General features: G+C 45.5%; 1 protein-coding gene across 1 annotated transcript; it reads right to left on the bottom strand.

Moving 5' to 3' along the window:
* Nucleotides 1-494: 494 nt before the first annotated feature.
* LOC147127061 (collectin-12-like) lies at nt 495-25,516 on the bottom strand. Its single transcript, XM_086021572.1, has 10 exons — nt 25,474-25,516; nt 21,626-21,676; nt 8,301-8,423; nt 5,622-5,708; nt 3,805-4,848; nt 2,925-3,407; nt 2,489-2,625; nt 2,040-2,149; nt 963-1,111; nt 495-878 (listed from the first exon to the last, which is right to left on the bottom strand). The coding sequence occupies exons 1-10, from the start codon at nt 25,514-25,516 to the stop codon at nt 865-867; spliced, it is 2,241 nt and encodes a 746-aa protein (XP_085877698.1). The 3' UTR covers nt 495-864.
* Nucleotides 25,517-25,589: the final 73 nt, after the last annotated feature.

Here is a 25,589-nt window from a genome sequence, read left to right as displayed (position 1 = left end):
TGTCCTCTTAAGTGATGTGGAAGTGAACGAATGAGGATTTTTTTTTTTTTTTTTTTTTTACAGTTTGCTAGCTGTCAAGGGCCTGAACATTAGCCACTGCACGAGTAACGCGACAGCTCATCTAAGAATGAGTTTCTGTTTACTGCATTTGGTTGTGGTTTGTTAAAAAAAAGAACGAACACCAGAGGCTTTGTCCCTCATGGAGGGATGACAATTTGAGCCATGTTGAATTAGCCAATGATTTTTACTTTCTCGCAGACAGGCAGTTTTGTAACTTGGGCCAGTTGTACTTTGCAATCGGCACATTGCACTTAAGTGGGAAATGATTCCAAACTTTCGGCACTGTCTGTCTTTTACGCACTCTTCTGATTGCTACGAGAGTCCGTCCCTGCGAGAAAATATTCACTGCAAATCCCGTTACAAGTGCGATCCCAAAATCATTTGCAGCACTGAAGTTTCCCACTTTAGATAGCGCTTCATTTGAGGGTAGCAGATTTAGTTTCATCACCTTTTAATCGCATCAAAAATCATTTTTCAAAACTGAATGAAAACATGTACGGTATTTTTCCATACTTCCATACTTACGGAATTGCTCGTTTCCTACACAGTTGCATAGTGAAATATACATTCAGATACTCAGTTGCACGTTAAAATGTAGATCAATCACTTGGTAGATTTGTAAAAAAATATAGAAGATATAAAAAAAAAAAAAAAAAAAAGATTGTCCTCCCTTTGGCTGCTGCTGCTGCTGCTGTATTGCACTCAAGCCGCTCGTGTCCCAAACGCGTGCGTCCCTTTGTGTGTGGACCAGAACTTGCGCGGTGTTCGGTCTAGCTGCCGCCCTAACCTGTCCCACCTTTGCCGCTACGAAATCCCCGCTGAAACACAGAGAGTCCCTTTAATAATAAGAACGAGGAGACGACGATTGAAAAGCATTTGTCAAGAAGACTTGGTGAGCGTACGTGTGGCCGTCTGTGGCTTCTGGCAAATGTAGTTGATGAGATCTTCACAGAAGAAATCGTTCCACAGGCCGTCGTGGATGAGGCCGGCGCAGTTCTCGCCGCTCTCGTGGCCGTGGCCCCAGTTGTCCGGCTGGCCGGGCTTCCACTTCCTGCAGCAAAATACAGAAAACCAGCGTCCATCGCAGGGGTTACTTCAGAATGACGCACAGAAAGAGCCTTTTTACAGCTATTACAGCACTTTTTTTAAGGTCTTTAAACACACTCTTAAAATAATATCAACACACTTAAACACAATATGTTGACAGCGAACAAGGGCAAAAAGACAAGAATACTGTACAAGCTGTGCAAGAGTGTAGCAAGCCCTTTAGGCATTTACAGTCAACAAATCCCATTTTTTGCAACCTAACAAACATATCATCTGACAATATACATCTATAATCATGCCAAAGGTGCGTCTTATAAAATGAACCTACAGTTGTTGCTTTCTGTACGAATATAAAGCAGGATCAAAGAGGATTTCACATTCAATCATCTTTGGCAAAAAAAAAAAAAAGGCTAGCCTTGAATTACTTCCTGTTTTCATTCCTCTTCTTTCAAATTGACACAGTAGCAAACAAATTAGTGTACCGCCCTCTCTTGTCCACAGTGGAATTACACCCAAAATAAACAACAGGCAGAACAAAACAGGCTTATAAATTGCACCCCAGAAAATCTGCGAAATAGCTGGACGGTGAACCTAGCCGGAACCCACAATGGAGGCTGGGGGGAGTTACTCTACGTCCTTGTCACCAGAGATTAGGATGTCAATGTATTCGTAAGCTACAAACGCGTTGTGCTGGTCAAAGTTGGCTGGAACAAGGTTTGCTTTGACCAACCAATCACAGGACAGAAAAATACCGACGTCATCCGAAATCGGATTTGTTCAAGAGACCACAATCCACAATGCAGCCCAGAGAAACGCTACGAAAGAAAGAGAATAAGACTGTTGTGACTACATGGTGTCATGTGTTCCCAGCAACAGAGGCCCCCGCCGTCTGCGGTTGAGTAAATGTGAATTGCCGGCGAGTGAGTACTGACGTGAAAGCCGGTTGGCTGCCGTCCAGCCAGCGCCACACGTTCTCCTCCGCCCGGTCGGTCAGACCCATCCAGAAGTAGCCCTTGCCGCTCGTCTGCTTCTTCAGCCATTCCTGAACACAAAACAAAGAACAATCAAAATGTTTTCATCCCAAAAAGATTGGTGTGTTTTCAGAATCTTGATTGAGATTTCAGAGATGCATTCATGCGCAGAAATGATCATCAAAAGCACTCTAATGCTCTTGCTTTTATTGCTGCCATGTTTGTACTAATCTCAAAACTGCTACAGTGGCCTATTTATAAATGACCAAATAATTTACACACACATACACATATTTCTTGTCTTACGCTCTTTATTCTTTTCTTTTCCCTCATTTTTCTGATGGCATCAATGGGTGAATTCCTACGGCAAACCTTGAGCAAACCAATGTCCGAGACCGAATGTGACTCGCCTGTTGGTCAATGTCGTGAAGGATCAACAACGAAGACGAGCTTCGTTCACAAGTGGCCTTAGCGTCATCAAAGCTGTGCGAGTCCTTGGAGAGCAGGTAGCACTTGGCTCTGTAGTGAAGCCACTCGGGTGGACAACCTGTAGGACAACCGATCATATTGTTGCACCAATCCAACATGGTGAAATTACCGTTCATCCTTCACACCTGCGTTACAGTGCACATTTGTAAGCCATCATTTTGTTCGGAGTTGTTACAGTATCGAGCCAGTCAAGGCCGAATTTAGAGCTGTGCGCCATCAGTGTAGCACCATGTTGTGCCTAAATATGCCAGACATTACTTTCACATGGTACGTTAGATTAATGAGCATTAAGTCCACTCATGCAAAACGGTTCGGTACGATTAATGATGGTGGTATTGTGGGGGGCAGGGGTCGTACCTGGGGCCCCCAGTGAGAGAGCGACCGCCTCATCTTGGAGTGACACCGGGCTCAAGGGGATGGGAACTCCCGATGGTCCAGGTGATCCCGCAGGCCCCGGCGGCCCCACCGGTCCCAGCAGTCCCCTCGGCCCCTGCTCTCCGGCCGGCCCTATCGGACCCCGGATGCCCGGGGGGCCCTGCGCGCCCTGAGGACCAGGCTGGCCGTCTCTACCCGGAAGACCGGCGGTGCCCGGCTCGCCTTTACCTCCGGAAGGTCCAGCCCTTCCCCCGGAGCCCCTGGGGCCCTTGGACCCCGGGTTGCCTGGGACGCCCGGAAGGCCCCTTAAGCCTGGAAGACCTGGCGGGCCTGGAATACCTTGCTCTCCTCTTGGCCCTCGTATCCCCGAGGCACCTTTGTCCCCTTTCTCGCCCTTCTGACCTGAATTACCGGTTGGTCCTGGAGGTCCTTTGTCCCCTCGTGGCCCTCTAGGACCAGGAGGACCTGAAAAATAAATGCAGTCTCAGTAAAGGAACCTTCCCTAAAGTGCTTACCCTCATTAGGGTCATTAGCGTGACCCTGAGCGACAGGTGGTGGACACACTCGACTGGTCACCAGACAATCGCAGAGAGACAAGCATTCACGCTCGCATTCACATCCATGGACAATTTAGAGTCTTCAATGAACTGAACAGTCATGTCTTGGGAATGAAACCAGGAGAAACCCACACAAGCACATGGAGAACATAATAAACTAAACATAGAAAGACCATAACCGACAATCTGACTCCATCCTTGAGAATTGTGAGATGGACGTCTTTGCTCCTACGCCCACGGTACTGCTTGAAAGGGACCTAATAAAATCAAAAATAAAAAAAACCAACAGATATATGACATCTTACCCTGCAGGATCGTGAAGTTCGTGATCAACTGGGAGTGCTTGGTGTCCACCAGCTTCATCTCCTCCATGATGATCGAGAGGCTGGTGACTTCTTTATCCAAGCGCGCCGCCAGGTCCTCCTGCTGGGATCGCAATCCGGACGCATCCGCCCTCATGTCGGCCACGCTGCCGTTGAGGCTCATCAGCAAGTCCGAGTGGCGACCGACCGTTTCGGAGCAACCGCGCAGCGCGTTGAGGTTGAGGTTGATGGCGCCCAGGAGCTGTGTGGCGAAGCTGACGTTGCCCGTCACGCGGTCCAGGCCCTGCTCCGTTTCGTCCAGCCGCACCTCCAGACGCTCGAATTTAGACGATGTGAGATTGCTGAAGTCCCTCTGCTGGTCCAGGATCTCCTTCAGGGACTGGTCATGGGCATCGGCCAAGTTGCTGGTATTCTGCAATTGGCCGGACACGAAGGCCAGCTGTGATCCGACCTCCTCCAGGCTGTCGTTGTTGGCTTTGGAGAGCACAGAGGCATTGGTTGCCAGAACCTGCAAGTTGTACAATTTACTCCGAAGCCACTCGGTATCAGTGAGTGCCTGTCTGGTGGTCTGCTCCAGACTTTGAAAGTCATTGCGCACTTTCTGGATGTTCTGACTGGTGTCGTCCACCGAGCGGTGCAGAGCCTCGATAAGGCTGCGCTGCTGCGCCTGAGTGAGGTTCAGGCCACCGATACTCAGCAAGACCTGATTCTGGAGCTCCACTTGCTGCTGGAGCTCTCCCTGCAGCCGGGCGGTGTCGTCCTGCAGAGCCCCAACGATGCTGCCGTAGGAGTGCAAGGTGCCGTTGACGAAGCGCAAGGCGGCTGTGTGGCTGTCCAGACGACCCCGAATGGAGGACTGACTGCTCTGGATTTCCGATCCGAGGTTTTGCAGCTGGCTCAGCTTGACCTGGTCACCGTGGAGGTGCTCCTCCATGGCGGACAGCTGCCTCTGCAGGGCCAAGACCTTACTCTTGAAGGCATGGATCGCCGTGGTGGCGTTCTCCGACTTTTCCCCACTCTGATCATCTGAAGAGAGACATTTCTTTGATTATGCAGACCGTGGCGGTTTTGTATTGGGAATCAAATAGGTGGATCACCGACCGCTTCTAGCGATTCTCACAAGAAGGTACAGATACATATTGGGCTTCTGGGGGAAATTTCAGGAGGAAATGCACCATGACATTTCCAGGTGAACTTCAACTGACCTTCGTTAAACTGTTTAATGCACAGGTCAAGTGTTCTCATGTTTCAGAACTTTTTGTGCAGCTTGCTGTTCTACAACAAGGAGTTGAAGAGCAAAATTGACGACAGGTGTTTGAACCACGAGTCGACAAATAATTTGCCAAGGACTCCACTTCTATGCTTTTCTGTGACTGTGATCTTCCAGCGTCTCTGTAGCCACCTGCTGATGAAGTTCCCTTTGACAACATACTATTTGCAGCCTCAGAATTGTGAGGTACTGTTGATCAATTGTTAGTTTCATTGTCGCTGTCTTGCTTTCATGATGTCAAAATGTGTACAGCATGATGAAGATGACTGAACTGTGGATGGAAATGTATTGGTTGATTCATGGATCAAACACCTGTGGTGAATTTTGCCTTTCATCCACACAGGAGAAAGAGGACATGGAGAGCAGACTGGAACATGTCAGACAAAGGGAAATTCTAAAATAAAATTAAGATTACTGGAAAACTATAGCATTAGTTTGTAGTAATCAGTAATGTGGCTCATTGCAAAATTGTCACGATACACACCGATTATTCCACTAAATTTTCTCGAGAAACTCTTGAGATACTTACCTAGCTTTTTCAAGTCAGTCTCCACGGCAATAATCTTCCCCCCATAATTGGCAATGCCTTCAGAAACGCTGTCAACTCTTTGCACCACTGCCACAAAACACAAGATCAAGGTTAGAATGGCCTTCGCCTCAGTGTTCTTTACTCAGGAGCCAGAATGGCCTCCAACCACAGACATCATTTATGAAAAAGGATCAGCAGAAACCATTGAACAAATCTCTGCACATTTCTCAGAGACATGCAATAACGGTGGAAGTGATTAGTGTAACTCCCTGGATTAAGTCAAGCAAAGTAAATAACATCATCTTTAATTAGGTTTACTTTTAGAAAGAGACACATAGATCCCGCAAAGATGGCCTGGGGGGTCAGTGACAGAGACTCAGGACGGCGGACCTTCCCCTGGGACAGGAGGTGACCTGGCAGGAGGGGTCTTTCGTAAACAGGGGGGCGGGGGATCAAAGACAACCCAGGGGAGGCAGCCGCTGTGGCAGGGGAGGCTCTTCACGCCCCCACAGGCGACACCGGCGTTCATTTCCTCTGGAATGTGTCTGGGATTTCAAGGAGTCAGACCACCACTAGCATCAGCCCTGCCAGGAGAAGGCGCCCTTAAAACCGGGGACCGCTTTGGGTTTCTCTGCTGGGAAGCGGTGTCAGTTGGGGAGATGAGCGGTTGGCAAACAGGACGAGACAAGCGATTACTCACAGCTAAGCCTGGGAAATGTGGCTAGTTAGCTTAGCTTCACGTTAGCTGATCAAGCTGCCCTGACCTTAGTTTGACATCATGAGAAAATCAGTTGTTGGTGGGGATGAAATGTTACAAACCACAGCAAAAGACAAGCAACACTTTGAATTCTACTACCATGCTAAGATATTTGCTAACTCTACCCATGTACAGGCTTGTTTTCTTGTTTTTTGTCCTTTTGGTCAAAATGTCGCAAAATCAGCCATGAACCGGACAATTTAAAGCTTCAAGAATACAAAAACATTAACGTAGGAGTCAACTAAAAAGTACTGATGAAATGCGGTATGCTGTTTTGTCCCAAGTTTGAATTGTTCTTTGTGGGTCTAACAATCCTAGTGGGACACCTTGCAAAATAAAAATAAGAGGGGGACCAAAAACCTGTGATGTAATGCAGTGTTGCACAACGTAAGCCCACATTTTGAACTCTTTCCTGCACTTGCATGTACAGCACTGCGAAAAGGGTTAGGGATGCAGTTTGGTTATATAACAAATGAGACATGACTAATCACATCGTCACTATATCGCTGCCATAACAATACATCTAGTGGTGGGCTAAGAGCTCACAAAAAAGACAACAATTATCCAAATCACAGGTGAAACTAGGTGAAAATGTGTCCTCTTTGACACTTTCATTTCCGTTTCTGACTGTTTTTAGGGAAAACCAATGGAGCCCCGAGACAGGCTGACCTCATTTAGCACTAGCTTGTGTCAATCCGGTCAGAGAGAGGTCACGTCGAGAGGATGTGGGCAGAGAGTAGTCACAAGAAGTGTCATGGACCACTCCAGGCTACGTGACCATCTGGACCCGCGGCAGTGTACGTCGAGCCGAGGTTCCCTTGACGGGGTTTTGCTCTGGTGCCAGTAAAAACCCAATTTGGATGGAGTTGCGCTGTGTTCGCTCACGGCCCATCTGGGATCGATTAAGTCCGCATGAAAGCGTGTAGAGCAGAGCGCAGGGGGGACGTGGAGACGCAAAGATAACCTCCTGAACGCATTAACGTAACTTCACCTTTTGAAAAAAAACAAAAAGATAACGGGAGGGGGCGGCGGGGTGCATATGGCAATGTTTATGACAATTATGGTCGGAGCATTCAGAGTCCAGTCCCATGAAAGACCAAACCCGAACTGTAAAACATGAAACTAGAAAGTTGAGCTCTTCGACGAGCATGAGATTTGGTTGAATAAATATTCCGCCACAAGCTCCAAGACGTCTTAATCGATGCAACTTGAAAGGTCAGTTCAACTGAACGTGCTTGACTCAATTGAACTTCACTTGCTGGTACTTGAGTGAATAAGATGTGTTGATTGATAAGCTTTGGGAAGACGCAGAGGCTGGCTTTTGTTCCCTTTGGGCTGGGACAAGACTGCTGACTCCAGCTTGACATTTGTACCGCATGGAGATGAGTTTTCCCACCGCTGTATCGTTGTCTTTCAATAAAGCTCAAGAAACAGAGCCAGCGATAGACAAGAATTCTTCTGCCGTCCAAGTACACAAACAGTCTTTAAAAGCAGCGATCCTATTACATGGTAGCATGAGGTGAAACTGAAACACGGCCGGATTCATGTGGCATTTCAATACCTGGTATGCTAAGTGTTTCAAATTGGGTTAATTCAAGGGCTGTTTGGATGATCAAACAAGAAACAAAGGCAACGTCCAGAGGTTATTCGTCATAATGCGCCCTGCGATTGGCCAACGACCAGTCCAGGGAGCACTCCGCCTCTCGCCCAAAGTCACAAGTGCTATGGAACTATTGAATATAACGTAAACAAAAGAGAACTACAGTTTAAGAGTACGCCCTGTGATGTCATACAAAGGCCCTCTAAAGTTTTCCCTTTGGTGTTTCATCTGGAAGGTTCAAAAAATGAAAAAGTCTGTCACATGTGGGCAAATAGACAGAAATGTAATGAATTTTGAATGACCCCCGTGTTCTCCATCTTACCTTTATATCCGAGCACAGCAACGGCGATGGTGAGGAGCGTACACAGCACATAGAGCAAGGCTATGGAGGTCTTCAGCGCCCATTCCTTCTTACACTTGGTGCACTGGGTGCCCTCCTGGATGGCTGTGGGGGGAATTCAAGTCTTTACAATGTGCTTTTATGTCTGGAGAATTAAAGTCAAAAAGCGGGCAATACGGCTAAAGCTTTTTGTCATGACCGGGACTCCCACATCTGGACAAACAGGGGCCTGCCGTCGACATGAAACAGTTCCCTTTGGGCCCCTGGGTGGTGAAGGTGCAAGGGGACACCAAAACAACCTCCTCCCTCGCAAAGTTGTTTACACTTGTGCTTATTCTCTTCCATGTGCACCGCCAGTGAAAGGATGTCAACCAACCTGATGGCGCGAATGAAGTGGACCACAAGTCATGTCATGGAAATGCAAAAGAGAAGCAAGTAGCTCAACCTTGCCATTCTTCTGCTAGAATAAGGAGTGGCTTCAACATCAAGGTTTGGGACTTGTGGAACACGCTTACGGGAACACAGCTGTGGCTCATTTGCAATTCAGGAAGTGTGTGTGCATGTGTGCAAAGAGGGTGAAGTTTTCATACACCTGCAACGAAACTCACTCCACACGTAAACCCTCGCCCCACCTCTTGCCTAACCCGACCTCCCGGTAACTAACCCTAACTCATACCTCCAAGGTCTGCCTCCTAACCACAACCATACCTTCTATCCTCAACCCTAGCTCGTAACCCTAAACGTACTGTAGCCCGAGCCCTAAATCCAACCCGCGCTCTACTCTACCTGTACCTCTTAACCGTTGCCTACTCTACCTAGTAACCCCAGACCTACCGCTTAACCCTTAACCCTAACCCGAACACTACTTTCTAAACCTAACTGTAATCCAAAATCTACCTCTTAACCCTAACTCTACCTCTGAACTGTACTTCCTGCCCCAGACTCTTAATGAGTCACTGTGCCCCACTCCTGCCCTTGCCGTGTTTGCATTTTTGAATCAATTTTTGTCATATTTGCTCAAATGGGCAGAAAACCTGGCAGTAGTACATGAGTGACAGGATCCCTCCTATCTTGTACATACCTCTAATTTCATTTTAAAGAAACCACAGCAAAAACAAACCAACCAATCAGAGACAGAAGGCGTGGCTGACGAGCTGTCAATCTTTTGCAATGCACTCGCAGACACATATGGCGGGGACACCCCTGCAGCCCCGAGCTCTTCAGGAGCTTTGCTGAAGATAAAGCAGATTATTAACCTCAAGGCGGAGAAAAAGTGCCCATCGATCATTTGACAACAACTAGAGAGACTAGCAAGACTAGACGTACGACTTTAACACTGTAAACCCCTCCTCCCCTTTAAACTGCACCTAATCCTTGCTCCTAAACCTAACCCTCACTCGACATGCCAGCTCTAACCTTAAGTCCATCTCCTAACCCTTCCCTAATCCTGCCCCCTAAACCCTAACCCTAGTGGAGTTAGCAAGACACAATTATTGAGTGCCAAAGCTTTCCGCACCGATGCACTTTAATTCCTATCAAAACGTTGCTTCGATTAGCCGGCACCGGCCCGTGCTTGAGTTTGTAGACGTTGGAAGGGCGTTCATCACAGCACATTGCCAACCTGCCAGCCCGGGAGATTTACCGTAAAGACGGAAAAAACAGAGCGAGCAAGAGAAAATGGGGGCGAGTGAAATGTAATACGCTCATGGTTTGGCTTCTTAGCCAACTCAACGCTACGCAGGCCAAGTAAGTGATTTGTCACAAGTCCTTGTCCCCCTGCTCCTCATGTCTGCAAGCCATCAAATTGTTCGACTGATGGGAGATCAGTTTTGCATGCTAGTTCTCATTAAAAACAAATGACTTTGAAACACCTAACTAACAAGTTGAAGGCAACAGGGAAAGCAAAGCTGTAAATCTGTTGAGGCGCTGTGCTATCAGCACTATCAATTGTCTGTGTGGCAACTGAAAAAGTGTCAGAAAGCGACTCAAGTGCACCGTAGCACGCCTACACTAGAGTATTATTGACCGCACAATTTACAGTGACCTCAGCTCTCTAAGCTCCAAAATGTTGGCTGACGTTCAGGTCCAAGGAGTTGTGTAAAATCCCACCACGGCCTCTTGAAATTGTATTAACACATATTTATACTTGCGGTGACGTGCAACGTCGACACATGGTGGTTAACACAGCTGGCTTTGCACCACAAGGGGCGACCGGCCTTAACTTCCTCCCTGGTTCACCTTTCAGCACAGTAGTGATTGTTTTGTTTTCTGAAACAATGCAGAAGACGGCCATCCGTTCATTCTGGTCAAAGCGGGTGAGCAAAGAAACACCCAAACTGAATTTATCGTGTACAGACACTATAAGGATGTTTCCCAGCACACGGAAATTCCAGGATAGCACTCTGAATTCCCAAGTGGCCTCTAAGTGACACCAACAAAATGTTTTTCACCTTTGTCACATTAACAGAACCGAGATGCAAAATTTCACATGAGAGGAGGTTTGCGTCTCGTGATTTTTGGCGTTTCTCAGACTTGTGAGTCACTAAGTGAGGCCTGCTGATGACATTAAAAGAAAACTCCTCTGGAAAAAACATGAACAGGACAAGTTGCATCTTTTTGGGTTGCACAAAAGGGAAAGCCATTCAAAACCAAATCAGAGCTTATTCGACCAACTAAGAAATGATACACAGATAGAATTTGAATTTGAAAACACAATGTTCTCATCAGGCTGAAAGGAAAATGTTCAAATAATGCTAAACAAAACAAATTGGTGTTTTCATCCACGCAAGCCAATTTCATAGATTTGTCCTTGGCCCTTGCCCTCAATGATATTGCGTAGGAATCAAATTGATAGCTAGATTTTCTTTTAGTCAGTATTTGTCCCATGTGGAAGGTTCTCCCACCTAACCTCAACTATCAACTACTGCTTCCAACCCTAACCCAAACTCAACCTCAGAATCCTAACCTTCACTCTGTTCCAAGTCCCACGTCCAAGTCCTAACCCCAATCCTACCTCCAAGCCACACCCTTATATCCTAAACCCAAATCCTAATCCTATTTTGTACTTCAAACCCTTCCCACCTTTACTCTAATCCTACCTCCGTAGCCTACCTTTACAACTCGGGTAACACAAAACAGAAAACACTCACACAACGGAGGTACACGATGAAGGCATTTTGGTCACCATATGCCAAACAAAATGATTTTTTCCCCCTCCACTTACAAGCCCAAATGGAATCTTTCTACGTTCTAGCCATGTTATGAAATATAGTAAGAATCAATTGAGTGGTTCACGTTTCATCACCTACTCAACAAATGTGGCATAAAATACGACCTCCTTGGCAAGTTGTTCTGGTCGGGATTTGCCGCAGAATGCGAAAAAAAGAGGCCTCACTTATTAAATCGCGACGCGTATTCACTGTAAATAGCTGTCAGGGCTTCCGTGGTAACAAATGGAAACGCAAAGTGATGAGGTCACACGCTCGCGGCCTCCCCTTTTGGGGGCGTCCTCGACAGACTTCCAGGAACCACAGATGGACTCCAAAAGGACAAATCAATGAATTAAGGCCGGCATCACAATGAAAAGTAACTCAATTAGCTAGTAAACGTCCAATCCAGCTTGATGCAACCTCAAACTGGAACAAGGAAAAAAAAAAAACAGGACATTGCGGAACATTTCTGATAGACTTCAATCTGCTGCCAAGTTTGTGGGACGAGGGGGGGGGGTGACAGAGGCCCCCGTGACTCATCCACGTCTCGGTTTTCGCACCCACATGCCTGCGCTGCCACACAATGGCACGTCCGTGTTTGCGTGTGTGCTCGTCGACTCGAATCGGTGACGTTCAGTGACCTTGAAGTGCAGCCTCTCCTGAAAAACAAGCTGCAAATAAAGAGGATTTCCACGTGGATCTTGTCGAGTTGAAAATAAGCTGACATTGACGGTCTCCGGGAGCGTGTTTTCCAGCCAGATTTCAGTCAGGAATTGGTTTAGCATCTCTGCCTTACAGTTTCTGAGGCTCTGGCTCTGAATCTCCCGGCTGGACTTGATGTCAATTAAGCAGAATCAACCAATTGAGATCTTTTTGCAGAGTAATGATGAATTACAGGGCAGCACAATACGTGAGTGGTTAACATGTCTGCCACACACTTGTGAGGTTGGCAGTTCCAATCTCTTCCTGTCTTGATCTGTGTTTTTGAGGACTTTGTTTCGATGAGATTTAACCTTGTTTCATGTTTTTTTCTGTGTCTCGTGCTCTTGTCTTGTCAGCTGGTTCAAGGTTTTTTTGTGTCCATCCGTCAACCAATCAGCCCCCTCCAGCCACTTTTGTCTTTCCCAGATGTGCCTCGTTGTCTCGTCCCTTTGCTTCTATTCAGTTTCCTGCTCCTTTTCAATCAGTGTTGTTTCATAGTTGTTGCTGTCACATGACACACACTCTTTGTTGTCATGCTTTCCCCCATAGTATAAAGTGTTGAGAGTTTTGTTTCTCTTGTGTTTCTTTTGCGACCAAATCCACCGCGCAATGCTCCCTATCTGACACTTCCTGTGTGTGATTTGCATGCTGTCCCTTGGCTTGCGTGGGCACTCCGGTTCCCTCGTATATTCCCAAAACATGCAGGTTAGTTTCACTGAAGACTCCATGGTTGTAGATACGAGTGTAAGTGGCTGTGTCACCATGTGTCCTGTGATTGGCTGGCGACCAGTGCAGGGTGCACCCCAGCTCTCACCCAAACTCTGCTAGGATAAGCTCCACCTCACCTGCAGCTCAAGCAGTATAGAGAATAGATGGATAGATGTCATTCCCAAACCTTGTAATGGAGGTCTCATTTACAATTTTTCCCCCCAACTTTTGACCTATCCCCAAAAAACTGTTGAAACGATATTGCAAAAACACAAGGTTCTCTCCCAGGATTCTCAGTTTCTCCTCCCAATGTTGGTGTGCGCAATTAACACATTTCTTTCGACCTGCCAATGATGCAATGAGAGGAAGTGCGGAATTAGGGCCAAAATTCCTTCGAGTTCATGGAATGGCTCTGGGGCCCTGGCAAAAAAAACAAAAAAAAACACAACTTCATGTGTGGCTTCGTCTTTTTTATGAAGCGTGATGGAAACCAAATGCCTCCATCACGCGGGCTTGCGGTTGCGAGAGAGCCTCACTAAAAGACCGCCAGAGAGCGGGGATTTAAGGAAGGCTTCTTTTTTCTTAATCTCTGGAAGGTGAGAAATAAGAGCGATGTGATGGATGAGCTGTTGAAGCCTTTTCTATTTATCCACAAGTCGCTCCAAGATTGACATCATCCAGTTGAGAAACGAAGAAGACAAGAACAAGGCCTTTTTGATGGGCTAAAAAAAATCCAAATCCAAATCAATGCAGTGACACAGAGAGAGTAACAGAGCGCTGACTAAATTGGCACAATATTCTGCAAAAAATGCGACAGCCGATGTACAATTGGGTGTATTAACTTCATTTCCGTGCAAATCTGGTCAGAAGTATCAGATTTCTTTCCACTTCACGTCACCAAGGGGATGGCTTCTTGACTACCAACTAATTGCACAAATGTTAAGGACATGAATAGATGAGGAAAACACTTGGAGGAGAAATGTTTGAAAATACTACTGTATGTGTTTACAATCGTGTTTTTTATAAATGAGCCACTTCGACAGCCAGTATGACAAAACTAGTCGATCGGTGCAAAGCTTATTATCAAAATGATGAGTTGTTTGTAAACGTTCTTTGTTTTTTTTAACCACAGATGAGGTCCGAAGTTGAAGATGGAGTTTCGCTCATACCGTGGCGACCTCACCTGAATTGACCTGAATCTGTCGCTAACTCAACTCTCTCTCCTTATAGGAAAATTTAACAACAACCACAGCCGTAGTTAAGTGCTGTACATAAGATAGAGCATAGAACATAAACCACAATATCGCAGCAGTAAAGTAAAAATTACAGACAATATTTGTACCAAAAGCACATCTCGGGCCCTAACCTCGAAATCTTGTATGCTGGGACCATCATAAACTGAGGACACCCGAATAGTCAAGCAAATGTTGTCTCATTTAAGGGTGAGCTCGGGCTCAATCAGCTTCGATCCAAAGATCGATTTAATATCTGCCAATAAAATGGCAAGTTGATTTGAGTTGCGGCAGCATCCATGGACCATCGAGGCCCCGTCCCCCCAGCCCCCCATCCAGTCTGCCACCTCCCTCGGGCCAGGAGGCCTCGTTGGGCTCTGCAAAGATTCAGAAAGACAAACAGGCCGACTTTCCAAAGAACTACATCAACAGTGGAGTTGGGATAGGGAATGGACTTACTCAGCGGAGGGGATTTGGGGGGGCCTGCCGAGTGACTTGGGGTTCGGTTACAAAGCAAAACATGGGAGTTGAAACACTCCAAACGTTGCAGCTCTGCGTGTGCGTGTGAGTGTGTGTGTGTGCGTGTGTGGCCTACTGGCTAATGACCGCCTCATTAGCATCTAGAAACGATAGTAATGAATGCAAGGTGATAGCAGCGAAAAGAGGTAAGCATAAAAGCGCAATAAGGAAGATTTAATCCTCTAAAAACAACACAATTCAAAAGCCGCCGTTCTTCCGACAGCTCACACACAAACTTTGATAAAGAAGAAGTGTTGCACTTTCAGCTGCAGGAGCCTGGAAAAAATGTTCTTCCTCCAAAAGGCAACTTACACCATCTAAAAGGCAATGTTCCCAATCCAAATGTGAAAAATCTCCCAACGCAGTCAACGCCAAGGCAAGTGCTTCAAAGTAAAATAAACAGCTACATCTCACTAGATGGAGTAATGCTGAAATAAAATAAATAACATCTTCCCTCTGATGAGCAGCTGGGATAATAAACCCCTACCTCCTCCCCACCAAAAAACGGAATTCACGGCATGTCTTTCTCTGCCTGGCCTGGCTCTTGGAAATATTTTGGGCTAAAGGAGAACATTTGTTCTTCTGGTGCTATTGAGAAGGTAGAAGCTTCTTGACTCAGACTGAACTACACAAGCGGAGCCTTCACTACAGGACTCCTACTCTATGCTGATTTCTGACCGCCGAGAACTGCTTGGTATTCAAGATACGGTGATAAAATAGCTGACTCGCATCTTGGCTCTTCGTGTTCTTTCACCAAAACGTAAACATGCCAAGCTACAGTTCCTTCCCTACTGCGAAATCCAGGAAGTCATAAAAGCGTCACGCAGAGTCCTGTCAGATTGAATCGGATGTAACGCACCGCAGACAGTTTGGATCCGCTTGTTGTAGTGCCAGACGCATCAATACATTTTTCCATGGCAGATGAAGAAAAAGATATGTGAGAATTTAAGGTAATGTGGAGTAGGACACGACTGGAACAGAAAAACACCGACCAAACCGTTTATCCAAGGTGGTAGCATAATTGTCATGTTAAGATGAAGAATTAAGATCTATGGGGCGCGAAGGTCGACGCCAACCACCGATTGACTTGATTAAGACTCAAGTCCCAAATCTGTCAACTTGTACAAAAGGAAGGGACCGAGGGCCAGAGAATTTGTGAATGGAAACAGCACGATCACTGGTGTGTATGCCTCACAACAATAACTCAGACTGAAGAGTGACAGTAAACCACATGCAGAACATTCAATTACACGGTGAAACTTCCAAAAGCAACACGAGCGTCAACACAAAGACGCGCAGGAGCCCGTTGACCAGCCACCACTCTCCCGGGTGGGCAACAATGGAAAAGTTAAGCGGCATCGTGGGTGCTGAAGTTCCTTCTGGGTGGCCCGGCTTGTCTGCGGTCGGAGAGTGAACGAGAGGGCGTGGCCTTCACAATCGGAACGACGGCAAGCGAGCTGGAGCTGTGTCGTGCTACCTATGGTGTTCAAGACAAAAGTGCAAGACAGCAGGCTGGAAGATCCATTAGCACAAAGAGGAGATGTCTGACATCTGTGTGATGAATACTAATCAACGCCAGACCGCAGCTCTGCTTGTTTAAGATCATCTGGAGGAAACGGCGCCGCGTGAATCAACGTTATCAGACTGAGTGTTTTACCGTTATCTGGTAACCGAAGCACAATTTATGGCTAATTATGGTTTTTAACGTCTACTGCAAGGGTGCGCTTTGAGACACTAAATCGAAAGCATTTTCATTAGCAGCATCGGCAATTTCAGCCAAGGCAGATGGTGAGAAAATGTTGCTGAGTAACGCTCCCCAAAATGTTTCAAAAATCCATCCCCCAGAACCAGTTCTGTGTAGCAACATGAAATCTGGTACGCATGTCAATCATGAGTAAATCCGCAAAGAAAGTTTAAGATCCCATGACCATGATCTGACCATTTTAGGGTAGAAGTATTTTGGTTTCTTTTTTTAAATGTGTTTTATCGCCGGACTCAGTGGCAGCGCCCGGACTTTTTCAAAGTTTGTGACCATAAAACACATTTTGAAAACCGGGGATCATAGCTGGACCATACGTCTTTGAGGGGTGATGAAGGCCTCATCCCGAAGTTTCGTAGTCCCCGATTGACAAGAGTGTGTTTAGCCGTTGGGGTGGGAATTAAATCATCTAGATGGACTGGATCTTGGTTAACAAATTAAAATGCGCAGTTTAGTACCACAGAGTGCTACTACTTAAACTTGGGCCATCCCTTGTTTGCAAGTGCAAGCTTGCCATGTTAACTGTGATAGTCATTATATTTCTGTTAGAAATCTTCAGCTTCCAAACCAGAAAGCTGAGCGTTGATCTTGGCATCACGATTTTTGTAACAACCTTCCTTATTTCAGTCAGATGTGGAAGGTTCTTCCAGTTGATACTAAAATGGGGAGGGGGCGAGAGGGTAACAGGAATCCCCAAATACATTGTTAAAGTGCGTTTGTGTGTTCTGCTGCTGGGAAGTGTTTGGGATTTTAGTGCTTGACGGACGCCGGAGACTTGCAAATATAAAGCCGTTACGTCGGGTGAGAAACCGTTGTAGAAAGCGCTCTAACACACGAGCACAGCACAGAAGAGTCACAGCTCGCCAACACTGAACCATTTTATCGATTTTCATAGGAGACGCTAAAAGAACACAGGTGCCTTGGATTGCTTCCTGGTGTATGTTGAATTACCAAATCAATGAGTCAGACCTCATATCGAAGCCCATTAAAAAAAAAAGGCCCGGCGAACTCCAGCAACAGCTCCCCTGACATCTGCATGTGGCTCACGTCAAGGACACCGGGGTTATTACGCTGTACATCGCAGAGATGGACGGGTGGAGGGTTTTGCCAGGAGTGGTGGGACTGCGGGGACAGCTCTGCTTTTCATCACTGCCAAAAAAGGTGCGTCACGAAAGCCTGTGACAGATCCATAATAAAAGTCATAACTAGCAGCTCTTGTGTCTTGTGTCTTTCTATATGGCAGATCTCTTTGCATCTCATGGACTTAACAGTTGTTTTGTGTCGTCTCATGACTGAGTGATGCCAGACAGGAAATTTACAGTGAGCTGCTGCTAAAACTGCGTCACATTGGAGTCTTGACTCCAACAAGGTAGTAGTACCCTGCCAGGAACATAAGTGTACCTCTTTGACTAAAACCAATTATTTTGGAGTCGATAAACAGCACTATGAGCTGTTGTGGTAGGTAGTAAGGGTCCATTTTTGATCCTCTGATCAGAAATGGACTCTTACTGCCAATTTCTAACTGTGTGCATGTATTTGGGATTCAAAATCAGCAATCAACAAATCAGTTTTTTGTAATCTCCACTGATCGAGATTGACAAGACTCTGTCCATCTGGGTCGTTTAGGTACCCTACTAACTGTTGTCGGCATCCCAAATGAAAGGGTGCAAAAAAAGTCTTGGGCAAAGTAAGGATGATGTACTTTTGCATCCTTCACACGTTTTGGGAGTTGAACCTCAATAAATGAGCATATCGAAATCACCGTTTCAGCCATTGACATTCTATCATTAGTTGTAGTAAGTGTAGTCTTTTTTTCCATATTCTACGTACAGTTTTCTCTCGACATAACCCACCTAAACCATCTCACTGAGGCAGATCGTCAGTTTTGGTTCTGCCCAAGGTTTCTTCCTGTTTAAGAGTTTTTCCTTCCACTGTGTTTCCACGCATCGGGGCTCTCTTTGTACTTCGTATGTACAAATGCTCCTCGCTCGCTCCAGCTGACTCTTTTAACGTCAAATCTCTTATCTCCTAACCCAGGAGCCCGTCAGTCGTCTTCCTGTTCTTCCCTCCAACACCGGCTGCATCTCTTCCACCTTCTCCCACTTCCCTCTTCACTCCCTTCCCAACTCCCCAGGATGAAATATCCCCTTGTCGGATTCCTATCTCGCCTCCCGACTGTCTGGCGGTACATCATCTCATTTTTTGTTTACGCGCTCTCTGTTACATTCACGCTGAATATTATACACAAGACATGTGGCTAACATCGAACGTGATTTGTTTCTGTGACCTCCTTTATGGTTATTTGCTGTACAGCAAATACAGAAGCAGGAAGGTCTGACGGTGACTGTATGAAACCTTTCTCTGAAAAATGTCTAAACAACCATTAAGGCAGAACTAAAGCAGACCACAACGAAACACTGTCTGTTATAAAAGAGGCCACGAAACCACTGCAAAGAGAATCCCAAATTCCTGGCGCTGGATCAGACACAGAGCAAAGCATCACATGGCGGTATGTGTTAAACTCACCATGCTGCCGAGTAATGGGAACAAGACTACACTACGTTTGACTCTGTTCACCAGGAGGGATGTGTTGTTGGTTTTTTGGCATTGGCACGAATGAAACAATTTGTGACGTGTTGACACATGCGGTTGCAAGCGTGAGACACCCCGACATCCAATTGTGGCTTCAGGAGTGCTCTGAGCCTGAGGTGGTGAAACCATCACCAGTACAGAATGTATATTAGTACACTTTGGCTTGAGTGACGTCCCCTTGCCTTGTCACATGTTTTGGAATGGGAAGAGAAAGACTCATTTCCAGACTTGAGTCGACTTCCTAGGAAATACTGCTCCTCATTTTAACAAAGACTATCCCCCATGGACAAGCATTCATCCTGCCGTGCCCACCCTGATCTTGCTTTGTCAAAAGCCAAGAGGTAACGACGCAAGTCCTTATTCACTTTCACCCTAAAAGCTCTCCTAGGCTGAGAAGCTTGAAGGCACCTGCCCTCACCACCACAATTAACATTTGGCGCTTTTGGAGAACGTTGATTGTGTCGACTTCAGGGACAATTGCCTAATTTCATGGGGGGGGCCATGCTCAACGTATGACCTTACACCTGTGACCTTTGGAAAGTCTAGTCACTGCAGAATGGACGACAGTAACCTGCATGTGCTGTACCTAGAACCAAAAGCACAAAGTAGAGGGTGGTGCGTACGATGCCTTTCCACCAAGCGGTACAGCCAGGAATGGTTTATCCTGATCTGGCTTAAGCTTCCATTGCACCTGTAGGCATGATCTGCATTGCGTCACACACGGCGTTGCCGGTACCCCACAACAACGGGTGCTAAGAACTAAAATCCAAGCAAAATCCAAGTCTCCTCACATCCGTACTGCTCTTTCCAACATTTGTTTCAATGTTTTGTGCTTTCAAGTTGACTCCCACGCGTAGCAGCTCGACAGCATGTGTGACGTCAAGAAAAGGCTCAGTCAGGCGGACCGCTTTTTAACTCTGACGGCCATTTTACATCAGCGCCCCCTACGGAGAATAACAAACATGTTTCAACCGTGAGTACTGTGGCAGGCATCCGAGCCTGCCATATGAATTCACTCAGTGCATGTACGTGTGGGTTTCATCAGCCATGCGCGTCATACAAATATCTTTTTGTGCATTTGCGTAGACATACGTCGTGTGCGCATACCTACTGGGTGATGTTTGCGTAAGACAGAGAATGAGAAACGAGTGCGCCCACGTTCGTTCCGTCCCAAAAAGCCGACTCATGCAACACTTTTTTTCAAGGCACTCCAAGGGTCAACCAAGTGTGGTGTTAGCAGTGGTCTTTAATGAGAGTCATGCACACTGGCTTGCACCTCAGCGCGATGATGTCATGGAGCTAATCGTCGATTACGGAGGCTAAAGCGTGTGGAGGAGGAGGAACCACAGCAAAGCAATCTTGACTTTCTTCTCTTCAAACAAAGCCAAGAGTTCATCGGAATAAAAGACTTCCCCGCGCTGCTCAATGCTTTCTAATCTAAGCCACGGGTCGGACTCTGGCTGGCAAAAACAAACAGGATGCTCCTGCTCGGGCGACTCGGATGACAGGGAATGCGTTTGAACACAGTTTGAGGGCTCCTCTGCTCTGCCGACACGGGGGCTGAAAACCTCCCCCAAAATACGCAAATCTGTGAATGACGAGCGTGTTTTACGACGTGCCAAAAAGTGCAATGAAGCATCGCAGCGAGCAGTTATGGATCCCAAAATACAAACTGCGTGTAGAGTGGAGTTATCGGGACAGGAAATCTGGGCCAGAGGGGTTCTATTCATCCAAATGATGCTGGCTATGGTAGATAAAAATGGATTCTTTGCTTTGCAGATCATCTGTACGAAGCTCAGTTCCCATTTAGTTAGCCATATACAGTACAGTACATAGATTTCCTCACATAGCTCGCCATGCTGCAATAAAAGATTGAGTCTGTTGCACCTCAAACGGTACTGGTGAAAAATGCTACATTAGTGGCATCTGTAAAGCTGACGGTTGGGTTGGAAAAGCAAAAGTTGTCAAATATTTGCATTACAGATTTCAACAAATACCGGATCCTATTAAATATCATTTTAAAAATGCCGGACAGATGCATTCTATTCACTCATATTATATGGGGTATGGAAGAAAAACCGTTTTTTTTTTTTTTTGTGGACATGTTACTGGATTGCTGTAACGTTTGCCAAGCTTATACAAATACATTTGACCTAATGGCAATTTTTTACTCCAAATCATTCATGTCATTGTAGCTTGTGCGCAAACTTTTTTTCCCCTTGAAGTGGCCAAAGCATTTCCTTTATTTTCCTCTCTCTTTATTTTCATCAAGCCAATGACCGAGCTGAAAATGCAATAGTGCAAATCTCTCCAGTGGTTCATATTGCATAACGTTGCATAGTTGCGGTCTCCACCATGTTTGCGTGTTTTCGGGTGGGGGGGAAGTGGTGGATTTCTTTGGATAAAAGCAACAAATGATTCGAGGAAAGTTCTTGACCCCACCGAGGTTTGGACATTTTGCATTAACCCACATTTCCCTGCCAGGATTTAAACATGCTAATGATCCTTAGCATGGGGAGGGAGGAAGAGAGGTTCTGTCTTAATTAGGAAAAAATAATAGCGTAACAGGCGTCATTTATCACTCACCAAAGCGCTTGTATCCAAAAGACTGTACATCCTCCTCGTCTGCAAAGTCGTCTGCGTGACATAATCAGAAACACATGACATAAATAGCTTGCACTACGAGCAAAAGTCAAGCCTAAAAACCGACTGGCAATGTTCATTATCAGCCACTGTGATGAATTTGCGGGCTGCTCTGAGTTCTTAAAGAGGAGGTCAACCCAAGCATATTTTTTTCAAGAATATGTTCTATGCAAAGCCCACTAGTTGAAACAAAGGCATTCGGAGAAATATTGCGTTTGTGGAATAAGAGTTAATCCACCCAGATTTAGCCCTCTCTTGGGGCGGCCATTTTGTCACTTCTGCCGAATGAAAATGACAGCACAACTGCTCAGGGCTGTGCTAACCACCAATCACAGCTCAGCTTCAGAAAACAGGTCAGCTGTGATTGGTCCTTACCTGAGCCCTGAGATGTCGTGATGTCATTTTCAGTCGGCAGGAGTGACAAAATGGCCGCCCCCGGAGAGGTCTAAAACTGGGTGGATTAACTCTTATTCCACAAACGCAACATTCATCAGAATGCCGTGTTTCAACTCGTGGGCCTGCTGGGAACATATTCTAGAAAAAAAAAAATGTGTTAGGTTTGATTTCCGCTTTAAGACCTTTTCCACACTGTACCTATCAATGACAAACCCATTCATTGTGGACGGGCTACGAGGTTAGCGCTGCATAAAATCCGTTAGACGCTGAATGCCACGTGACCTAACCTGGAGAACAGGTGAGCGGACTTCCTGCGCATTGCGCACTAACTACTAGCATAAGGCATAATATCGGCGCATCATATCCAGTGGTGTTTGTTCTTCTTGGTTTTTGTTCAAAAACTTCGCTCACACATAAATACCCGCTCGGAGGACTTTATCGGTGGTGGAACACAATTTTAATGTGTGCGCTCTTCTGTGTTGAGATTATTGGAGCACGCCACACACGATACCACCAAAACTGTTAAAGCCCTGATTTATTTTTCTCTTTTTAATCTTCATGCGTGGGCTGTGTAACAAACAATCTTTAAGATTGTAAAAATCCTGATGTGTGTAGCCGACCTTGGGTTCCCCGAGACCAGGAGCATAACACTCCACTCCACTGAAGAACATCAAGGTTTAATGGTAAACAGATGGGGCTAACTGAGGGGGGGGCACAAGGGGAAGGGACTGATGAGATGTTTCGGTGAGGGAGGGGTCACGTTACGATTAAACAAGTGGGGATGCTTGACGCTCGCTTGGCAAAGACAAAAACAATGCTAATCACCATCCATTTTTTTTCAATCAACATCGAGTTCGTGGTTCTCAAACTTTTTGACACCATGTAGCCCCTCTAAGAAAGAACTTGGCTCTCCAAGTACCACCAGCGTCTTCAACATTGAAAAGTAGTAACACAGTAGCACTGAGTGTTCACTGAAAACGACGCAGGTTTTATTCTTAAAAGCTTGTATATTTCTTTTTCAAAGTCACTGGAACATTATGCACAATTTGGAGATTAATGCTTCCCTGAAAGGAAAAAGTGAGTTTTCTCCGGGTACTCCAATTTCCTCCCACATTCCAAAAACACGCATGCTAGGTTCATTGGACACTCGAAATTGCCACTTGGTGTGATTGCGAGTGTGAATGTTTGTTTGTCTCTGTGTGCCCTGCGATTGGCTGGCAAGAAGTTCAGGGTGTACCCCGCCTGCTGCCCGAAGATGGCTGGGATGGGCTCAAGCATGCCCGCGACCCTTGTGAGGATAAGTGGATTGCATAATGGATGGATGTGCAGTGTACATGCTCCATTCTAATGTGTTTGATTGTATTGCATGGATTAAATGTTGCAGCTTGTATTGGAATATCATTAAGTGTTTTTTTCCCCATGTACCACTAGAGAGCCCTCGTATCACACTTTGATATCGCCAAACAACAGTCACTTGAACACTTGTGGACAATGACGCAAACGTGCAAGCTTTGGGAAGGTGGGAGCAAGCCCGAGATTCAAACCCAGAACATCGCAACTGTGAGGCAGATCATCAAACCACTAGGGAAGCATGCTTCCAATTTATATTGACGATTTTTCTTTACTCTGCTTTCTTTTCTGTTTCCTCATCCATCCATCTTGTAGTTCTCATTAGGCCGGCGTAGGACATTCGCGCATGAAACCTCAGAACTGTGAAGCTGACCTGCACGCTATCACGAGTCCACTGTGCTGCCCTGAAGCTTCTCATGAAACTACAAAAGTATGACAGTTCCGCAGCGTGACGGATGAAGTATAATGATGATAACAATGATTGATACCTTTCATTGCGTTTTGATAGGTCGCCGGGGACAGAAGAAGACACAAGGATCGCTGTCTGTCACTTTGTGCGCATCTCAGCATCCGGCACAAAGTGGAACAAAAGTAGAAGATTTCCGAGTTCGCGAACGACCAATGCTTGAAAAAATATCTGAGGAAATCTCAAACTACACTTGTCGTTGGATTCCCATCGTTCTCGTGCTTCCTTTAAGCGGGACTGATGTGCTGTTTCTGTTTCTGTCTCCTCTTCTCTCGCTGGCTCTTGACTGCGCGATGTCAAGCTCGATCTTTTGATTTCCGGTTGTTAACTTCAAAATTGAAGTCGTAAAAGATCATCGAATCAGAATCATCATTTCGTTCAATTCTATCGATCAACTGATGTGACTTTATCAATTACAATCCATTAGTCTCCTATTTATTGAGTTTGACGGGAAGCGTATTGTTTTAGAGAAACTCTTATTGCGAAGCCCAAACCAAATGCGAATCGTCAACACTGTTAACCATCGCTAACTTTAAAGGCCCACCGCAGCGGCATTTGTTTTAATTAAAAAGTGTATTTCCATAACGTTGGCTAATTAAAATGATTTATTTTCATTTTAACTCTTTAACGAAATTATTTTATTACTCCAAATTAAATGCTATATATCAGTAAAATATGTTTTACCCATACAGTATATTTAACTTTTTTATTCATCTTAAATGTGCCTAATTCATTTTAATTTAAACTTTAACGTTTGAAAACATAAACATGAATTTTAATTTATATGTACAGATATGCATTTGTATTCTTAATTATTTTACTATCAAAGTACTGAATTTTAGACATTTTTATTGTCATATTAACTTTAACATTTTGAATTTTTCCAGGACTCCACAAATGAACTGGCCCATCCGTCAATTTTAAAAATAAAAAAAAGTAACTCGAGGACAAAAGTTTGCCCACCCCTGGACTCTCTTGTCCTGACTGAGGTGACCCATCCAGCGTCACCCTCCTGCCAGGTGCTTTCATCCCCACACCCCTTGGGGGCACCTGCCCTGAATCAGCATGAGATGAGATTAGGTTACCAGGCGGTGATGGCATTCACGTCCCACCTCCCTCCCGAAAATCTGATGCCCATTACTGATAATCCCTTAAAAGGCTTCACTGAACACTGGTCAAGATGCAATTATTTTCTTGCCCACTTCCAGTGTTATTAACACATTTAATTTTCCTTTGGCTTTCGTTTACACATTCCAAACTTTTTTTTTAATGTAATTCATGTTCAAAAATACACATACATTATACATTATGAGGCTTTGAATGCATTGAGACTTGTATATTACCATACAGCAGGTGTGTCAAACTCATTTTAGTTCAGGGGCCACATTCACCTCCTAATAAGATATAAATAATGACAATTCAGAATTCCGCCGACCCACTCCTCCGCTTTTTTAAGAGAAACCACTGACTGACATTTTGCAATATTGAGCATCTTTAAACATTTCTACAAAAGGTATTCATTCATGTTCACAGAACGGTAGTGCTAGGTGGCACAGCATTTGATCTGAAGAATACTTACTTTGCTCTTGAATCTTGGCAACTTTTAACCTACACAAGTGCATCAATATCAGGGGTCAAATCCTGAGTAACAGCCAATTTCATCATGTCATTTATCAAGTGGTCATTTGAGTGTTC

This window comes from Filicampus tigris, chromosome 21, assembly GCF_054856515.1.
Source record: "Filicampus tigris isolate MCC_2025a chromosome 21, RoL_Ftig_1.0, whole genome shotgun sequence".
Lineage (NCBI taxonomy): Eukaryota > Metazoa > Chordata > Actinopteri > Syngnathiformes > Syngnathidae > Filicampus > Filicampus tigris.
Note: the sequence above shows the minus strand (reverse complement) of the source record. Positions and strands in the feature narration are given on the sequence as shown.

Excerpts from the sequence above, each read along its gene's own strand:
- LOC147127061 (XM_086021572.1), bottom strand. The coding sequence starts at position 25,516 with ATGCACTTGTGTAGGTTAAAAGTTGCCAAGATTCAAGAGCAAA. Across the intron at positions 4,849-5,621 it reads GACTGACTTGAAAAAGCTAG|ATGATCAGAGTGGGGAAAAG; the intron begins GTAAGTATCTCA and ends GTCTCTCTTCAG. Across the intron at positions 3,408-3,804 it reads GAACTTCACGATCCTGCAGG|GTCCTCCTGGTCCTAGAGGG; the intron begins GTAAGATGTCAT and ends TTTATTTTTCAG.